We start from the raw sequence: 14,005 nt of genomic DNA on the forward strand, positions 1-14,005 counted from the left end.
TGTGAACTCTGTTTCTCTCTCCACACCTGCTGAGTATTGCCAGCATTTTCTGTTTTTATTTCAGGTTTCCAGCATTTTCAGTATTTTGTTTTTGTGATAATCCAGAGGGCAGGGCTAACGATGCAGAGACATGTGTTCAAAATCCCACCACAGCAGCTGGGGATTATAAATCCAATTAATTAAATAAATCTGGAATAAAAAGCTAGTATCAGTAATGGTGGCTATAAAACTACAATATTGTTGTAAAAACCCATATGTCTCACTAATGCCCTTTAGGGAAGGAAATCTGCCATATTTACCTGGTCTAGCCTACATGTGACTCCAGACCCACAGCAATGTGGTTGACTCTTAACTTCCTTCTGATCTGAAATAGCCGAGCAAGCCACTTTCACAAAGACAGCTCACACCAACTTCTCAAGGGCAATTAGGGATGGGCAATCAATGCCAGTGACACTCACATCCCATGAATTAAAAAAAATCGGCAATCCAAACACCATATATGTTTCCTTTCAGAAGCCATTCAGAGAAAGTACTAATTTTATTTCAAAGGAAATTGTTGAATCACAAAGGACACAAATTCATACATACAGATCCATTGCAATGACATTCCACTCTAACAGCCCTCAGTAATTCTTAAACAATTAGTCACTTAACAAAATGTGAGAAAGTTTGTTAATCTAGCTCTATACTAGTGGGGAAAAAAAATTAGTCTATGCCGACAGAGAAAATCAACATCATGGCTTTTATTGGTGGGGCAGGGATAGCTCTAACCTTCTGATATTCATACATTCTTTCTACAATAGTTGCAACCATAATTGTAAAAGGTTTTTAAAAAAAAAATCACATTTTATACCTTTTGTAAGTTTAGCCATATTGTTTCTATAATACAGAAATAGTTTTCAGCCTTTGAGTCTATTGTCTTAATCCAGTATGAAAATATTATAACTATGTTTCCTTTACAGCTTTTATCTGAAATTAAATAGCATTGTCGGTATTTATGTGATCACATCACCGCTTGACCTGTGTATTTATGTATGTATGTTCCCTTCCCAAACACACAAACACAGGTAGAATGATGAGGTGATCAAACTGAATTGTCATTGATGATTGAAAGCTACTTCTCAATCCTAATTCTCCAGATGGGCAAGAGACACTGAAGGGCCTCACAACTAAATATATGCAGATTTATGCATCACATTTGCATTAGGTTATGTCAAATTTGGTACAGAACTGCAAGAAATCACATCTGAAAAGATAAGAAGCAAACACCAAATTGAAAAAGTGAATAGAAAATGTACCAGTGAGTAATTGCTAAGGACAAAAAAAATGCTGAATCTAAAATGGGCAATCAACAATATCTATGAATAGAAATAATATTTCCAAAATGTTGTTTTACAACTTATATCAGATTGGCCTAAATTTCATATTTATTATACAGTACCTATCATAACAAAAGAGATAGGGAAGGTAAAAATTAAACACAAACTCGGTGCAAATGGAAGGGCTTTGAATGGGTTAACATTGGGCCCATAAATGAAAGTGGGCAGAAAACAACCAATGAGAGCTATTAAGTTCACTTGAGAATAACGTAAAATCACTGCAACCTACCAATCAAAGATCACTCCAAATATTTTCGGAAACTTCTGGTTGCCACCATCTTTGTTTCTCTACTAATCTAAGCACTTATTACTTTTTTTTTAATTATGCACAACAGCATATGTGGGAGTACTATGCAGCTGAAGTGTTTTGGTCAAATGATCCACCTCAATTTGTGGAAAGAGTTGTGAAGAAGATGTTCAAAATGGGAATGAAAGGTAGGTATAACTTTTGCTTCCGCTAACTAAATATATCATATCATTCAAGGGAATTAAAAATCCAGTCTGCTTAGCTTTCGAAAATAGGACAACCTTTGTAATTATACAGCCCCAAGATCGAATGTATGGCAGTCGGTTTCAAGGGTAAATTAGCATTATAATGTGGGAGGCAGTCTATCAGGTGTTGAAGTATGATAAAGTGTCACATAATTAGTAACATGTGTCAGATCTCCAGGGTAGGCTAAAGCCCTGAGTTCTTTGGGAACCCATAAGCAGGATTGCTCAGAGCAATGGATCACGTTTCTATTATATTTGATTTACTTTTATGGGAAGGCTAATGTCAAGAGCCCTCATAGAATCATACATTTGTCTCTAAAGTGATATCCTAGCTGTTCTGCAATTTTCTTTACAGCTTGCAATATTATAAAAAGAAAATCCTAATTGAAAAAGTATTCCACTGATACAAATTTACAAGTATGGCAACAGATACTTTATTGGCTGAAAGGTATCATTTAAGACATGAACAAGCACATATCTCTTAAGCATCTGACTTAGATCGTGCAATGGGAATTTTATGGCTGAATCAAATGACTTACAAAACTTGGTAAAAAAAAGAGCAAGATACTGTTTAAATATATACTTCAATGGAAATGGTTAGCAGTAGCATAGTATGTGCCACAGGAATCATTTAATTATTAAAGTGAAACTTAGCATTTTAGTGGATGCTGTAGTTATTATTGCCTGTTCAATAAAAAGCAGAACGACTGCCAAATACAACTCATCCATTGTGAGGCTCTTAATCTGTGTTCTGCACAATCCTTAGAAAAAATGCCTTAATGGTATTGATTTCTCCATCACAATTCTTCTTTGGAAATGCTAGAGTGTAGGGTGTTTACTTCAAGCTAGAGGTATCAGGGTAAATGTTTTCAAGGTGTGGCTCCCACAGGAAGCCCCGTTTGATGTCAACATGGGTCAGAGAGCTGGAGACATGAGGTCAACTTGAATTATTTTCATCGATGGAAAACTGGGAGCCTTGTGAATCGGGCCTGGTGAGTTCCTTTCCCTTCTTCTGTTCAGCCATGCTTCACACCAGAAATGGAGCCTCACAAAATGAGGACAATGAAGCACAACATTATCAATTTATCCACACCCTACCAATGAATAATAAAAATGAAATTATCCAATTTAATGGTAATTAAAAGTACTCTGTAAACTTTTCCTAATTGCAGTGTGATGGGAAAAATTGACCGACTGGTTTCCTCTATATTCTTCATTCAATGCCGCTTTACTGTCTACTTTTAGATCAATTACTTTTGTTTTCTGAAAAGATTTTTAAATCAACAAAAACACATAATTCAGCCTGTTGTTTCCGACAACAGCTGCTGAATTTCGAAAGCATTGTTGTAAAGTGCTTTGAGGTTGTAAAAGGTACTATATAAATGCAAGTTCTTTCTTTTTATGGTATTTAGAATACTATTGGCACCAAGGTAGAGTGAACACCCGGAAAAGGCTTTTCCATTGCTTATGTCACTCAAGATCGCCTATGTTTAATAAATGTAATGATGATTCCTCAGTTAACCAATAAAAAGCAAGTTGCCTTGGCCTCAGCACCTCTAGGAGGTGAAGTATCAGAGTCCCTCCCATGTCCTATCCTGTGACCATTACTGGAAAATGCCTGTGTCTGGGAGTCAGGTCAGGTCAGAATCAGACACAGTCATGATGCCCAGAATGGTGCAATCACCAATGGTGCAATGGCACTCAAAATATATTACAGGGGCATTTGCAACCCATCCTTTCATCTATTGCTTCATCTGTTGCCACCCCTTAAAACACAGCTCCATTGGCTCTAGGATGTTTGTGTGATCAAGATTTAGGGAAGAGAAGTTGACAGGCAAAAGGAAACAATGTCAAAGTTGGAGAAACAAAATGAGTGTCTGGAATTGTTTTGAGTACAGGAGCAAGAATGTCTTACTACAGTTATACAGGGCCTTGATGAGACTACATCTGGAGTATTGTGTGCAGTTCTGGTCTCCTTATCTGAGGAAGGATGTTCTTGCCATGGAGGGAGTGCAGAGAAGATTTACTAGGCTGATTCCTGGGATGGCAGGATTGACGTATGAAGAGAGATTCGGTCGACTAGGCCTATATTCACAAGAGTTTAGAAGAATGAGAGGGGATCTCATAGAAACCTATAAAATTCTAAAAGGACTAGACAGGCTAGATGCAGGGAGGGTGTTCCCAATGGCTGGGGAGTCCAGAACCAGGGGTCACAGTCTCAGGATGTGGGGTATGCCATTTAGAACCGAGATGAGGAGAAGTTCCTTCACTCAGAGGGTGGTGAACTAGTGGAATTCTCTACCGCAGAGGCAGTGGAGGCCAAGTCATTAAATATATTCAAGGAGATAGATATATTTCTTAATGCCAAAGGGATCAAGGGATATGGGGAGAAAGGGGGGACAGGGTTCTGAATTAGATGGTCAGCCATGATATTTTTTGAATGGTGGAGCAAGCCCAATGGGCCGAATGGCCTACTCTTGCTCCTATTTTCTATGTTAATAGCAGGGATGTGAAAGTGGCCCTTCAACTAGTCACTGGTCAGAACTGTAGCCCTTAACAAAAGTGTTGCAACTACGCTAACAAGGCTATACAAATGAAGATTAGTTACCTAGTCAGATTGTACAGTGACGGTACAATCCCATCATAACATAAGGTGTGGTTTTCAGGAGAAAATCTGTGCAAAAAAAGTTGATCATTAATGATAACATAGGAATGTGGAAAATACACAAAATGTATATTACTGACCCATGCACTGAAACTCCTCTACTATTCAATGGAATGGAGATGCTGAAGAAAATATGTCCCTACAAACAAAATAATGTGGTGCAGAGTATCATTGAATCATACAGCACAGAAGGAGGCCATTTTGCCCATTGTGTCTGTGTCAGCTCTTTGAACGAGCTATCCAATTAGTCCCACTCCCCTGCTCTTTCCCCATAGCCCTGAAACTTTCTCCTCTTTAAGAATACATCTAATTTCCTTTTGAAAGTCATTATTGAATCTGCTTCCACCAGCCTTCCAAGTAGTACATTCCCGATTGTAACAACTCGCCATGTAAAACAAAACCTCATTTCCCAATTATTTTAAATCTGTCCTCTAGTTACTGATCTTCATGCCAATCGAAACAGTTTCTCCTCATCTACTCTAACAAAATCCCTCATAATGTTGAATTCGGAAAGTAGGCCAAATATTTGATCAAAAGACCCGTGATACAATAGTTAAAGTGGTTTTATTTTACAGCTCATCTACAGTGCACATTCCAGTGAAATGACCTCATTTATATCGAGAAGAGCTCAGTTTAAGCAGAAGCCTGTTGACTTTAGGATTGATCTTCACCACCTGAGCTGAAGAATGTTTTGAAATAACTTCACTCTTTTTAAACATTCTTTGTTACCCTGACAAGAGGATTTTTGCCTCAAAAGGCGTACTTACAAAATCTATGCACTGTGCAAAGTAATCCCTGAAGAGGTTTCAGGGTTAAGGGGAAAAAGCTGGGGTGTGTGATTAAATTGGGAAGCTCTCTTAAGGAGCCAGCACAATAATGACAGGCCAAGTGGTCTTCTTCTGTGCTGTAAGATTCTCTGGGTGGAATTTTATGCTCTCCTCTGCAGCAGGTTTGAAGGCGGGGAGAGCATAAAATCGGGTGGGCTGGTGGCAGGGAGGACCCCACCACCATTCTGCCTCCGCTGAAATTTAGTCCAGGGCAGGAAGACCTGTGAACGGCCTTCCTGCTCTGGCACCGATTGAGGCCTTTAACTGTGTAATTAACCCCTAATTAAGGGCCACTTCTCACTGCAGCCGCAATTACACGTGCGGCAGGCGGCCGTGTGGGAAGCACAGCCCAAAACAAACTGTGCGGGCTGCTTCCTGGCTGCGGGTGGGGGGAGGGGGATTCCTCGTTCATAGGCCGGGATTTCTGGTGGCGGGGCCCTAAATCATGTGGAAGGCCCGCCGCTGTCCAGTTAAGTGCCTGATTTGCACTACATTTGGCAGACTTTCCATACAAGAGCCCGTGCGGGGATCTTGGCGTCGGTTTCCCCCGATGCCAGCACAAAACTCCACAATATGATTCTGCAAACCCCAGACTGATTGAGACACATCCAGGAACGAGTATAGTGCTCTTCACACTGGTTTATTCAGTTATACCATGAACACTCATTTGGCATTAAAATATAACCTGTTTTTGGTCTACACCAGGCTGAAAAACAAGGACGATTCTATTCATGTTCATTCATTGCTTTCAGCAGTTTGAAGTTATTTTCTTCTTTTATTTGAATTTGTTTGAGTTAGCCTGTTGAAAGATGTTTCAAACACCATCAGAAACCACAAAGATGAAAATAAGCTTTTTGTTTTACAGAACCTGTACCATTACATAGTATACAGACATCAGTTTATATGATTTGGTTATATTTATAACAAACACACACACAGTGGAGAATTAAAGCACTGTGGAGCTCAATGGGTGGAAAAACAGCATTGGCAGTTGCAAATTATTTGATTTCCTTTCGCAATATTGTCCTTCTTTGGACTTTAGCCAGTTGTGTTGCATAGGGAAGAGGTTCTGATTCGCTGGCTCACTGCAACATCAGCCGACATGAAAGTGGTGGGATTTGGCACTTTACAAATACTTTTTTTAAAATATAGAGACCAGGTGGTTAAATGCCGCACCGTCCCATTTTTCAACAGCAGTCAACCATTTGTAGTCATGAAGAAAAGAACTGCTGTGATTATTTTTATTTACCACGGTCAAAACAGGTTTCACATTAGAAACACGCTGTTCCTTGAAGAGAAAATAATTTTTTTTTTACATTTACCACATGATTTTTCAGCAAGTTGACTACTGTCCTCACCCCAGTAACTAAATATGGCAGGAAAATGACAATTGTCATAGAACCATCACCATGTTCTCTCCTCTTACTGATAAAGTAGCTCCCCTTGCTGAAGTACAACAGAAGTAATACGACAGAAGCTGTAGTCATGGCGCAGTTTCCAACCGTGATGCTAAACTTACTAAACACCAAATAACCCAGCTGAAGGACTGTTAAAGTTGTGTTTTTCTTTTTAAATGGGACATTTTGGGTACACTTTCTAAATTTGCCGTTCTCACATTACAAAGGCCTTGATACAATTTCTTGAGCCATATCCAGTGTAACGCAGTGGCTCAGAGGCCTAGTAAAGCATGCACTTTCCTCATCATAGTGGTTATTGGGCTTCTACAGATGCACTCCCCTTGGTTTTGCTCTTGACCTTTTCATGGCTTATTATTTCCTATTTTAACTTTGCTACTGTCCAGTTCCTCATCCAACGCTTCTGGCTTTCTTGATGAGAAAAGCCCCGAGTTCTTCCTTGGCAGAAGCTCCCCATCAGACAGGGCATCTGGAGGCAAATACTTGCGCATGTGTTCTATAGTCTTTAAGTGCGTCTGCTTTTCCTGCTCCATCGTACGGATCAGGAGCTTCATTTTATTTTCTCGGCTCAAAATGCTTTCAATGCTGGATTCCAGGTTCTGTATTTTGAAGCGAGTGGCCTGTGGAATGAAGGAAAAAGGCACTGCTTAATGTTTTATTAACAAGACGCTGAAATAACAGAGGAGGTAGAGCAGTAGCCCATTCACCAATACATGTGGACCTGTGGGACTCCAGGCCAAAGTACAGATCGAGCACCTTCTTCACCTACTTTTGCTTGTCCTCCGATTTCCTTCCTTGTTTCTGCTGGCTTCTCCTGAAGTTCCACAGACATGGCATCCCTTCGAACCTCCCCTAAATTGCCACTCTTCACATGAGGCTTTACCATGAAGGTGACTACTGTGGAGGGTGGGGGGGGGAGGTGGTGGGATTAAGGTAATGGCACCAGAGCAGAAGCTGATCCAATCTTCACCAGATTTCCATATATGTATGCTTTTTAGCAGGGCTCACTGAATCAGGACCAAGGGGGGGAAACCTAACTGATTTTACCTCCCTCCCTCCATCTTATCCTACAAGCCCAGGATCACCTGTGATCAGCCACCTCAGCAAAGATCAATGTTCCATCTGAGACCTTCCTGTATGGCGCACTTGGCCGTGCTTAGAATCATAGAATGATACAGCAAAGAAGGAGGCTATTTGACCCATCGTGCCAATGCTGACTCTCTGCGAGATCTATCCAAATTAATTCCCCTCCCCTGCTCTTTCCTAATCGCCCTGCAATTTTTTCCCCTTTATCCAATTCCCTTTTTGAAAGTTATTATTGAATCTGCTTCCACCGTGCTTCCAGGCAGTGAATTCCAGATCATAACAACTCGCTGCGTAAAAAAAATTTCTCCTCACCTCGCCTCTGGTTCTTTTGTTAATTACCTTCAATCTGTTCTCTGAGTACTGACCCGACTTCCACTGGAAACAGTTTCTCCTTATTTACTCTATCAAAATCCTTCACAATTTTGAACACCTCGATTAAATCTCCCCTTAACCTTCTCTGCTCTAGGGAGAGCAATCTCAACTTCTCCAGTCTCTCCACATAACTTAAGTTCCACATCCCTGGTACCACAAATGCCTACAAATTGTTGTGAAGCTGATTCACTTGATTGAAACAATGCAGCAGTGAAACAAAAATTGAGACAGACCCTGTGAGGATTATCTTTCAGTTTCTGTCTTCCCATATTGGAAGTTCACAGGCATGCTGCTTGTTACTTTCCTATAGAGTCTGCTGGTTGGCAAGGCTCACAAAATAAACCCAATAGATGGAATAATCTCATGTTCCCAACTCCAGGAAAATATTTGTGCGTGGAATTCATGTTAACCTGACCCAAACCATACCAGAAGCTTTAAATTTTAAGTGCCATTGGCGAGATCTTTCCTATTAGGCATATGGTTACCACGTCAGAGGGTGAATTATAAGGGTCTTCACCCACTGCCAGCACATATTGGACCACCCACGATTTTCCAATCAGCCAAGGTACTTTGCCATGTGTTTAGAGTCAGAAAATTTGCCCTCATAATTCTGTTTCTGCTACTGGTAGTAAACATTAACTTCTTGTCTGAGCTTAACTTGGTTGGCAGCACGCTCAGCTCTCTACTCAGAAGGATGTTCATTGAACACTTAACCTGGGCTGCCACTTCAGTGCAGTACTGAAGGAAGGCTGCACTGTTGGAGCTGCCAGCTTTTGGATGCGATGTTAAGCAAATGTCCCTTCTGCCTTTTCAGGATATTAAAGGACCCCATGGTGCTATTTGAGAAAGATGAAGAAGTTTTCCCCATGTCCTGGCCAACATTTATCCTTGACCCACCACCACAAAGTAGGCTAAGGTGTCACTAAACTCAATTGCTTTTTTGTGGGATCTTGCCAGGTGCAAATTGACTGCTACGTTTGCCAATACAAGACGGGCTACACTTCCCGAAGAATTCATTGACTTGTGAGGCCTTTCAGATTCCTGAAGACATAAAAAACACAACAGATGCTGAGGGAAATAAACTTGCAGGGTTATGGGGATCGAGTGTGGGGGGTAGGGAGCGGGGGTGGGGGTGGCACTGTCTGAATAGCTCTGTGGAGAGCCAGCATGGACTCGATGGGCTGAATGGCCTCCTCTGTACTATAACTGACTCTATATATAAATTATTTATTTCTTCTAATATGTAAATATCAGCCCAGTGATATGAGGCTTGCTGAGGGTCAGACTGCAGTCATGACTTACAGGTTAGTCCTCTGTACAAAAAATAACTTTGACCGTGCAGATTAGTAGGAACCTACACAAAAAACTGAATGAAGAGTAATAATAGTCACTTCACATTTTGCAGCATTTGCCATAAAAGGACTAAAATTAATTTTCCTGGCAAAATGTACAAAAGCCAGACAGTACACTAACCGTCCAGTAGAAAATACAGCCTGACCCTCTCAACCATGAGACTATTATTTCCTATTACGGTAACAGTTTTACGGTTGAAGTATTGTTACCTGAAGTTTCTCCAGCAGCTCCATGTTCTGTTTCTTGAGCTGACAATTTGCTCTCTCCAGCTTCTCCAGACGGTCCCCATCATCACAGGGCGATGAACTCTCCACCATCTCATCTTGCAACACGTGGTATTCTACCTCATAGGCATGCAGCTGTTTGGAAATGTCCATCTCAAATACCTACAATTCACCCAGAAACGATTCACTGAAAACAGCGAACAAGGGAGTCTCATGTTTTAAAATTACCATTAGAGAAACTAGTTCTGTCACACAGTTTTAAATCCAAAATTGGATTGTGGCCTTGTCCACAGAACTTTGAAACAGGTTATCATAAAATTAACTCTATACACGAATCAAAGATTAATCTTGTGCACTGACAAGGAAATAATATTTTCCCAGAAATTGCTGGAAATATCATGGCGAGTTCAAGGCCACCCCTTATAACTAGTGTGGAATAAAAACTGCAATTTGTAGCTAGGAAGAGACACGTCATGTGTCGCAAATTATCACAAATTGCTGAAAGGATTTGTGCCACTCTGATATTAGTCTCGTGAAAACAGCGGCTCACCATCAACCTCTCTGTGAGTTTCAAGAAATTGCTGGACTTGCATCATAAATGTGGATGGATCTCGATGAAGACATTTAGGGCTGGTATTTCACATCATGAGGACCCTGTTAATGGCGTGATTTATGGTCCTGACAGGAAACTCAACTTTGGAAGCCCAGAAAAGGAACAACTGAAACTTTGGAGACTCACCCTTTTTTTTAATTCTTTCATGGGATGTGGGCATCGTTGGCAAGGCCTGCATTTATTGCCCATCCCTAATTGCCCTTGACAACTAAGTGGCTTGCTAGGCCATTTCAAAGGGCAGTTCAGAGTCAACCACATTGCTGTGGGTCTGGAGTCACATGTAGGCCAGATCAGGTAAGGATGGCAGATTTCCTTCCCTGAAGGACATTGGTGAACCAAATGGATTTTTACGACTATCAATGATAGCACCAATACTGAGACTAGCTTTCAATTCCAGATTTTTCATGAATTGTATTTAAATTCCACCAGCTGCCAAGGTGGGATTTGAGCCCCTATCCCCAGGGCATTAGTCTGGGCCTCTGGATCACTAGCCCAGTGACATTACCACTACACCACTATGTCCTGCAGGTAGTAAATTGTTCTTGGAGGTTTTTGAAATTTTAATTTTTCCAATCTCACTTTTCTTTGCTGTCTTTTCTCTCTTTCTGTTAATCCAATTGTTTTTCTCTTTCTGTATCTAATTTGACTCTAATTCATTCTCTTTCTTTCTCCCTCGTTCCCTCCGTTTCTTCCTCTAGCCTGAAGTTCAATTGGTTAAGGAGACAGACCATTCACAGTGCTTGTCATGTGATTAGTTATGGGCCAATGATTTACTCCTCAATGCTAACTTTCTATTCTATCAATAGAATTGCATCCAGTGTGAGATCTGTAGATCACTGAAAAGGATCAGACCAATGAGGATAGCATGTGATTGGACTGACTGGATTCAGAATAATAGTGCTAGCCTCTATGTATATATTCATGCCATCCTGAAAAGCATACACTGAGGGTTGGAGTGAATCTGAGGCAAAATCTGAACCCTGTTAAACTATGCAAAGTTTGGGATATATGGGGAGGGGGTTTAAAATTTTAATTTCTGGCCCCTTTGGTTGGCTACACAGGAATGAAGCAGCATAAGGTTAGCTTAATCGTAAGGAAAGCTCTATCTGCCTTCTGATTTAATTGCTGTGCTTCAATGTATTCATCTGCTTCAATATTGTTGGCTAGTCACAGGCAGGGAACAGTATTTATTTGATTGAGTTCTCTATTCAGTGGGAGGGAACACAGCAAGGTTCTTGCTGCCTACTTCTGATCAGGGAATGTGTTGCAAGTGTTCAATAGGGAAAGGTTTTGGGGAAGGGGCCAACTATTATACAGCAGCAAAGACTATATATAGGACTGGGGATGAATACTACTATCACCACATCAAAATATGTCTGCAATCCTTCTGCCCATTTATAAATGTTATCTAATTGACCAAAGTGTCCCTCCTATCACTGAACATAAAGGGATACTGATAACAGCCATCCATATCCTACCTATCTATGTAGCTAAAGTAATAAGCAGAGTCATGCTGCAAAACACTCATACATCCCAAACTTGAAGTGACAAATGGCTGAGAATTGCAACAAGACATAAAGAGAATGAAGATGAGAGTGAGAGGGAAGACAGGATTAGTGAAAGCTGCAGTAAAGTTCATTATAAAAGCCATATGACAGTCCTTATATATAGCCCTTCAATGTAGTAAAGTGTCCCAAGGCACTTCACAGGAGCGTAATCAACAAAATTTGACACGGAGCCTCATAGGGAATTATTAGGACAGTGCTGGTCTCAGCAGTAGATTTCATGGGGTGTCACAGGAGGAGAGAGAGGTAGAGAGGCAGAGAGGATTAAGGAGGGAATTCCAGACCCTAGACAACTGAAAGCGTGGCTGCCAATGATGGGGCAATAAAAATCAGGGATGCTCAAGAAGTCACAATTGGAGTGGCGATGAGAACTCGGAGGGTTCACAGAATCAGAGAGTAATATAGCACGGAAGGATGCCATTTGGTTTATCATGCCAGCTGTAGGAGGTTACAGAGATAGGGAAGGGCAGGGCCATGGAGGGATTTGAAAACAAGCACGAGAATTATAAAATTGAGGCTTTGGCAGGCAAGGAGCCAATGTTAGTTATATGTATTGAAATCAGACTGGAGCTGGAAGAAGCATCTCAATCAGCTTTTATTAAGCACTTTAGAGCTAACATACAGGCAGATAATGCATGGAAGGAGATGGGGGGAGAACAAGATTAAAATGTATGAGGATGCGCTGTATTTCATACAGGCTTTGCTGGTATAACAGGGCGGCACAGTGGTTAGCACTGCAGCCTCACAGCTCCAGCAACTCGGGTTCGGTTCTGGGTAGTGCCTGTGCGGAGTTTGCAAGTTCTCCCTGTGACCGCATGGGTTTCCGCCAGGTGCTTTGGTTTCCTCCCACAGCTAAAGACTTGCAGGTTGATAGGTAAATTGGCCATTGTAAATTGCCCCTAGTATAGGTAGGGGGTAGGAGAATTGAGGGAAGGTGGGGATGTGGTATGGAAAATGGAATTAATGTAGGATTAGTATAAATGGGTGGTTGATGGTCGGCACAGACTCAGTGGGCCGAAGGGCCTGTTTCAGTACTGTATCTCTCTATGACATTTCTGCTAATTTTCGCTTCCTGCTAAATTATCTAAACTCTAAAAAAAATCTTTTGTCATTATGGTAGCTTAGGGTATGAGAAAGGAAACATCTTTTTCACACAAAGCATGATGTTAGTTTGTGTTGAATTATTTAATTAATAGAACACAGTTTGACATGTTTTCTCACATTTTGTACCACTGCCAATAATGTGCTTTGGGCTAGATTGATAGTTAGGATCTTGCAAAACTGTTATAACTGTACAGAATCCTGAATAACAGTTTTTTTTAAGATGTTAGCTATTAGGCTGGACAAACGCATGATGGAAAAAAACACCAGTGTAGCACAGCTGTGCTATATAAATGTTGTGTAGAAAGCTACATTAAACAAGTAGAAAACATTTAGAATAAAATACTAACCACTGTTGAGGGTTACTGTGCTAACAGCATTACTTAGAAGTGATCAACAGTGTCGTAAACCTTTGTCTCTTTCTATAATTTGAGGTCAAATACTTGTCAAGCAGGTGCCCACCTGACAAGCATGAGGCATATTAATTTTGCCACATGGACATTAAATTTCAAACTGTTGTTGAAGTGAAGTAAGGACTTGCTTTAAAAAATTGCCAGATCTTGGCCGGAAAGACATTTGCATATTAACAGTGTTTGGAAGGACAAAGCCCATCATTCCCTAACACATTCAACCCACTATGGACCCTTGGCTGGAAAGACATTTGCATATTAACAGACAGTGCTTGGAAAGGACAAAGAACCATTCCCTAACACATTCAACCCACAATGGACTTTTGATCACCAGACGTTGAAGGTGGGGGAGATCGCATTCCAGGTTGACTGCTAAGATAGCCGAATACACAAACGGACATGGTCAAACCAGCTAGTCACATGACTAACCTGCTGGGCAACCTGAGTTTTTTGAATTTGTACAAACAGTTTGGGCAGAAAACAGAATACTCCTGGACTGAGAA

The 14,005-nt window shown here is 40.9% G+C and overlaps 1 protein-coding gene across 11 annotated transcripts in view; it reads right to left on the reverse strand.

Moving 5' to 3' along the window:
* Positions 1-519: 519 nt before the first annotated feature.
* Positions 520-14,005, reverse strand: part of tbc1d4 (TBC1 domain family, member 4) — a 292,672-nt gene continuing 279,186 nt past the window's right edge. For all 11 annotated transcript variants that reach the window (XM_068034309.1, XM_068034310.1, XM_068034311.1 and 8 more), the window contains 2 exons: positions 9,799-9,975; positions 520-7,398 (listed from right to left, as the gene is read on the reverse strand). In XM_068034309.1, coding sequence (XP_067890410.1) covers positions 7,123-7,398; positions 9,799-9,975 — 453 coding nt within the window. In that variant the 3' untranslated portion in view covers positions 520-7,122. The remainder of the gene's footprint in view (positions 7,399-9,798; positions 9,976-14,005) is intronic.

Source organism: Heterodontus francisci, chromosome 6 (genome assembly GCF_036365525.1).
Source record: "Heterodontus francisci isolate sHetFra1 chromosome 6, sHetFra1.hap1, whole genome shotgun sequence".
Taxonomy (NCBI): Eukaryota; Metazoa; Chordata; class Chondrichthyes; order Heterodontiformes; family Heterodontidae; genus Heterodontus; species Heterodontus francisci.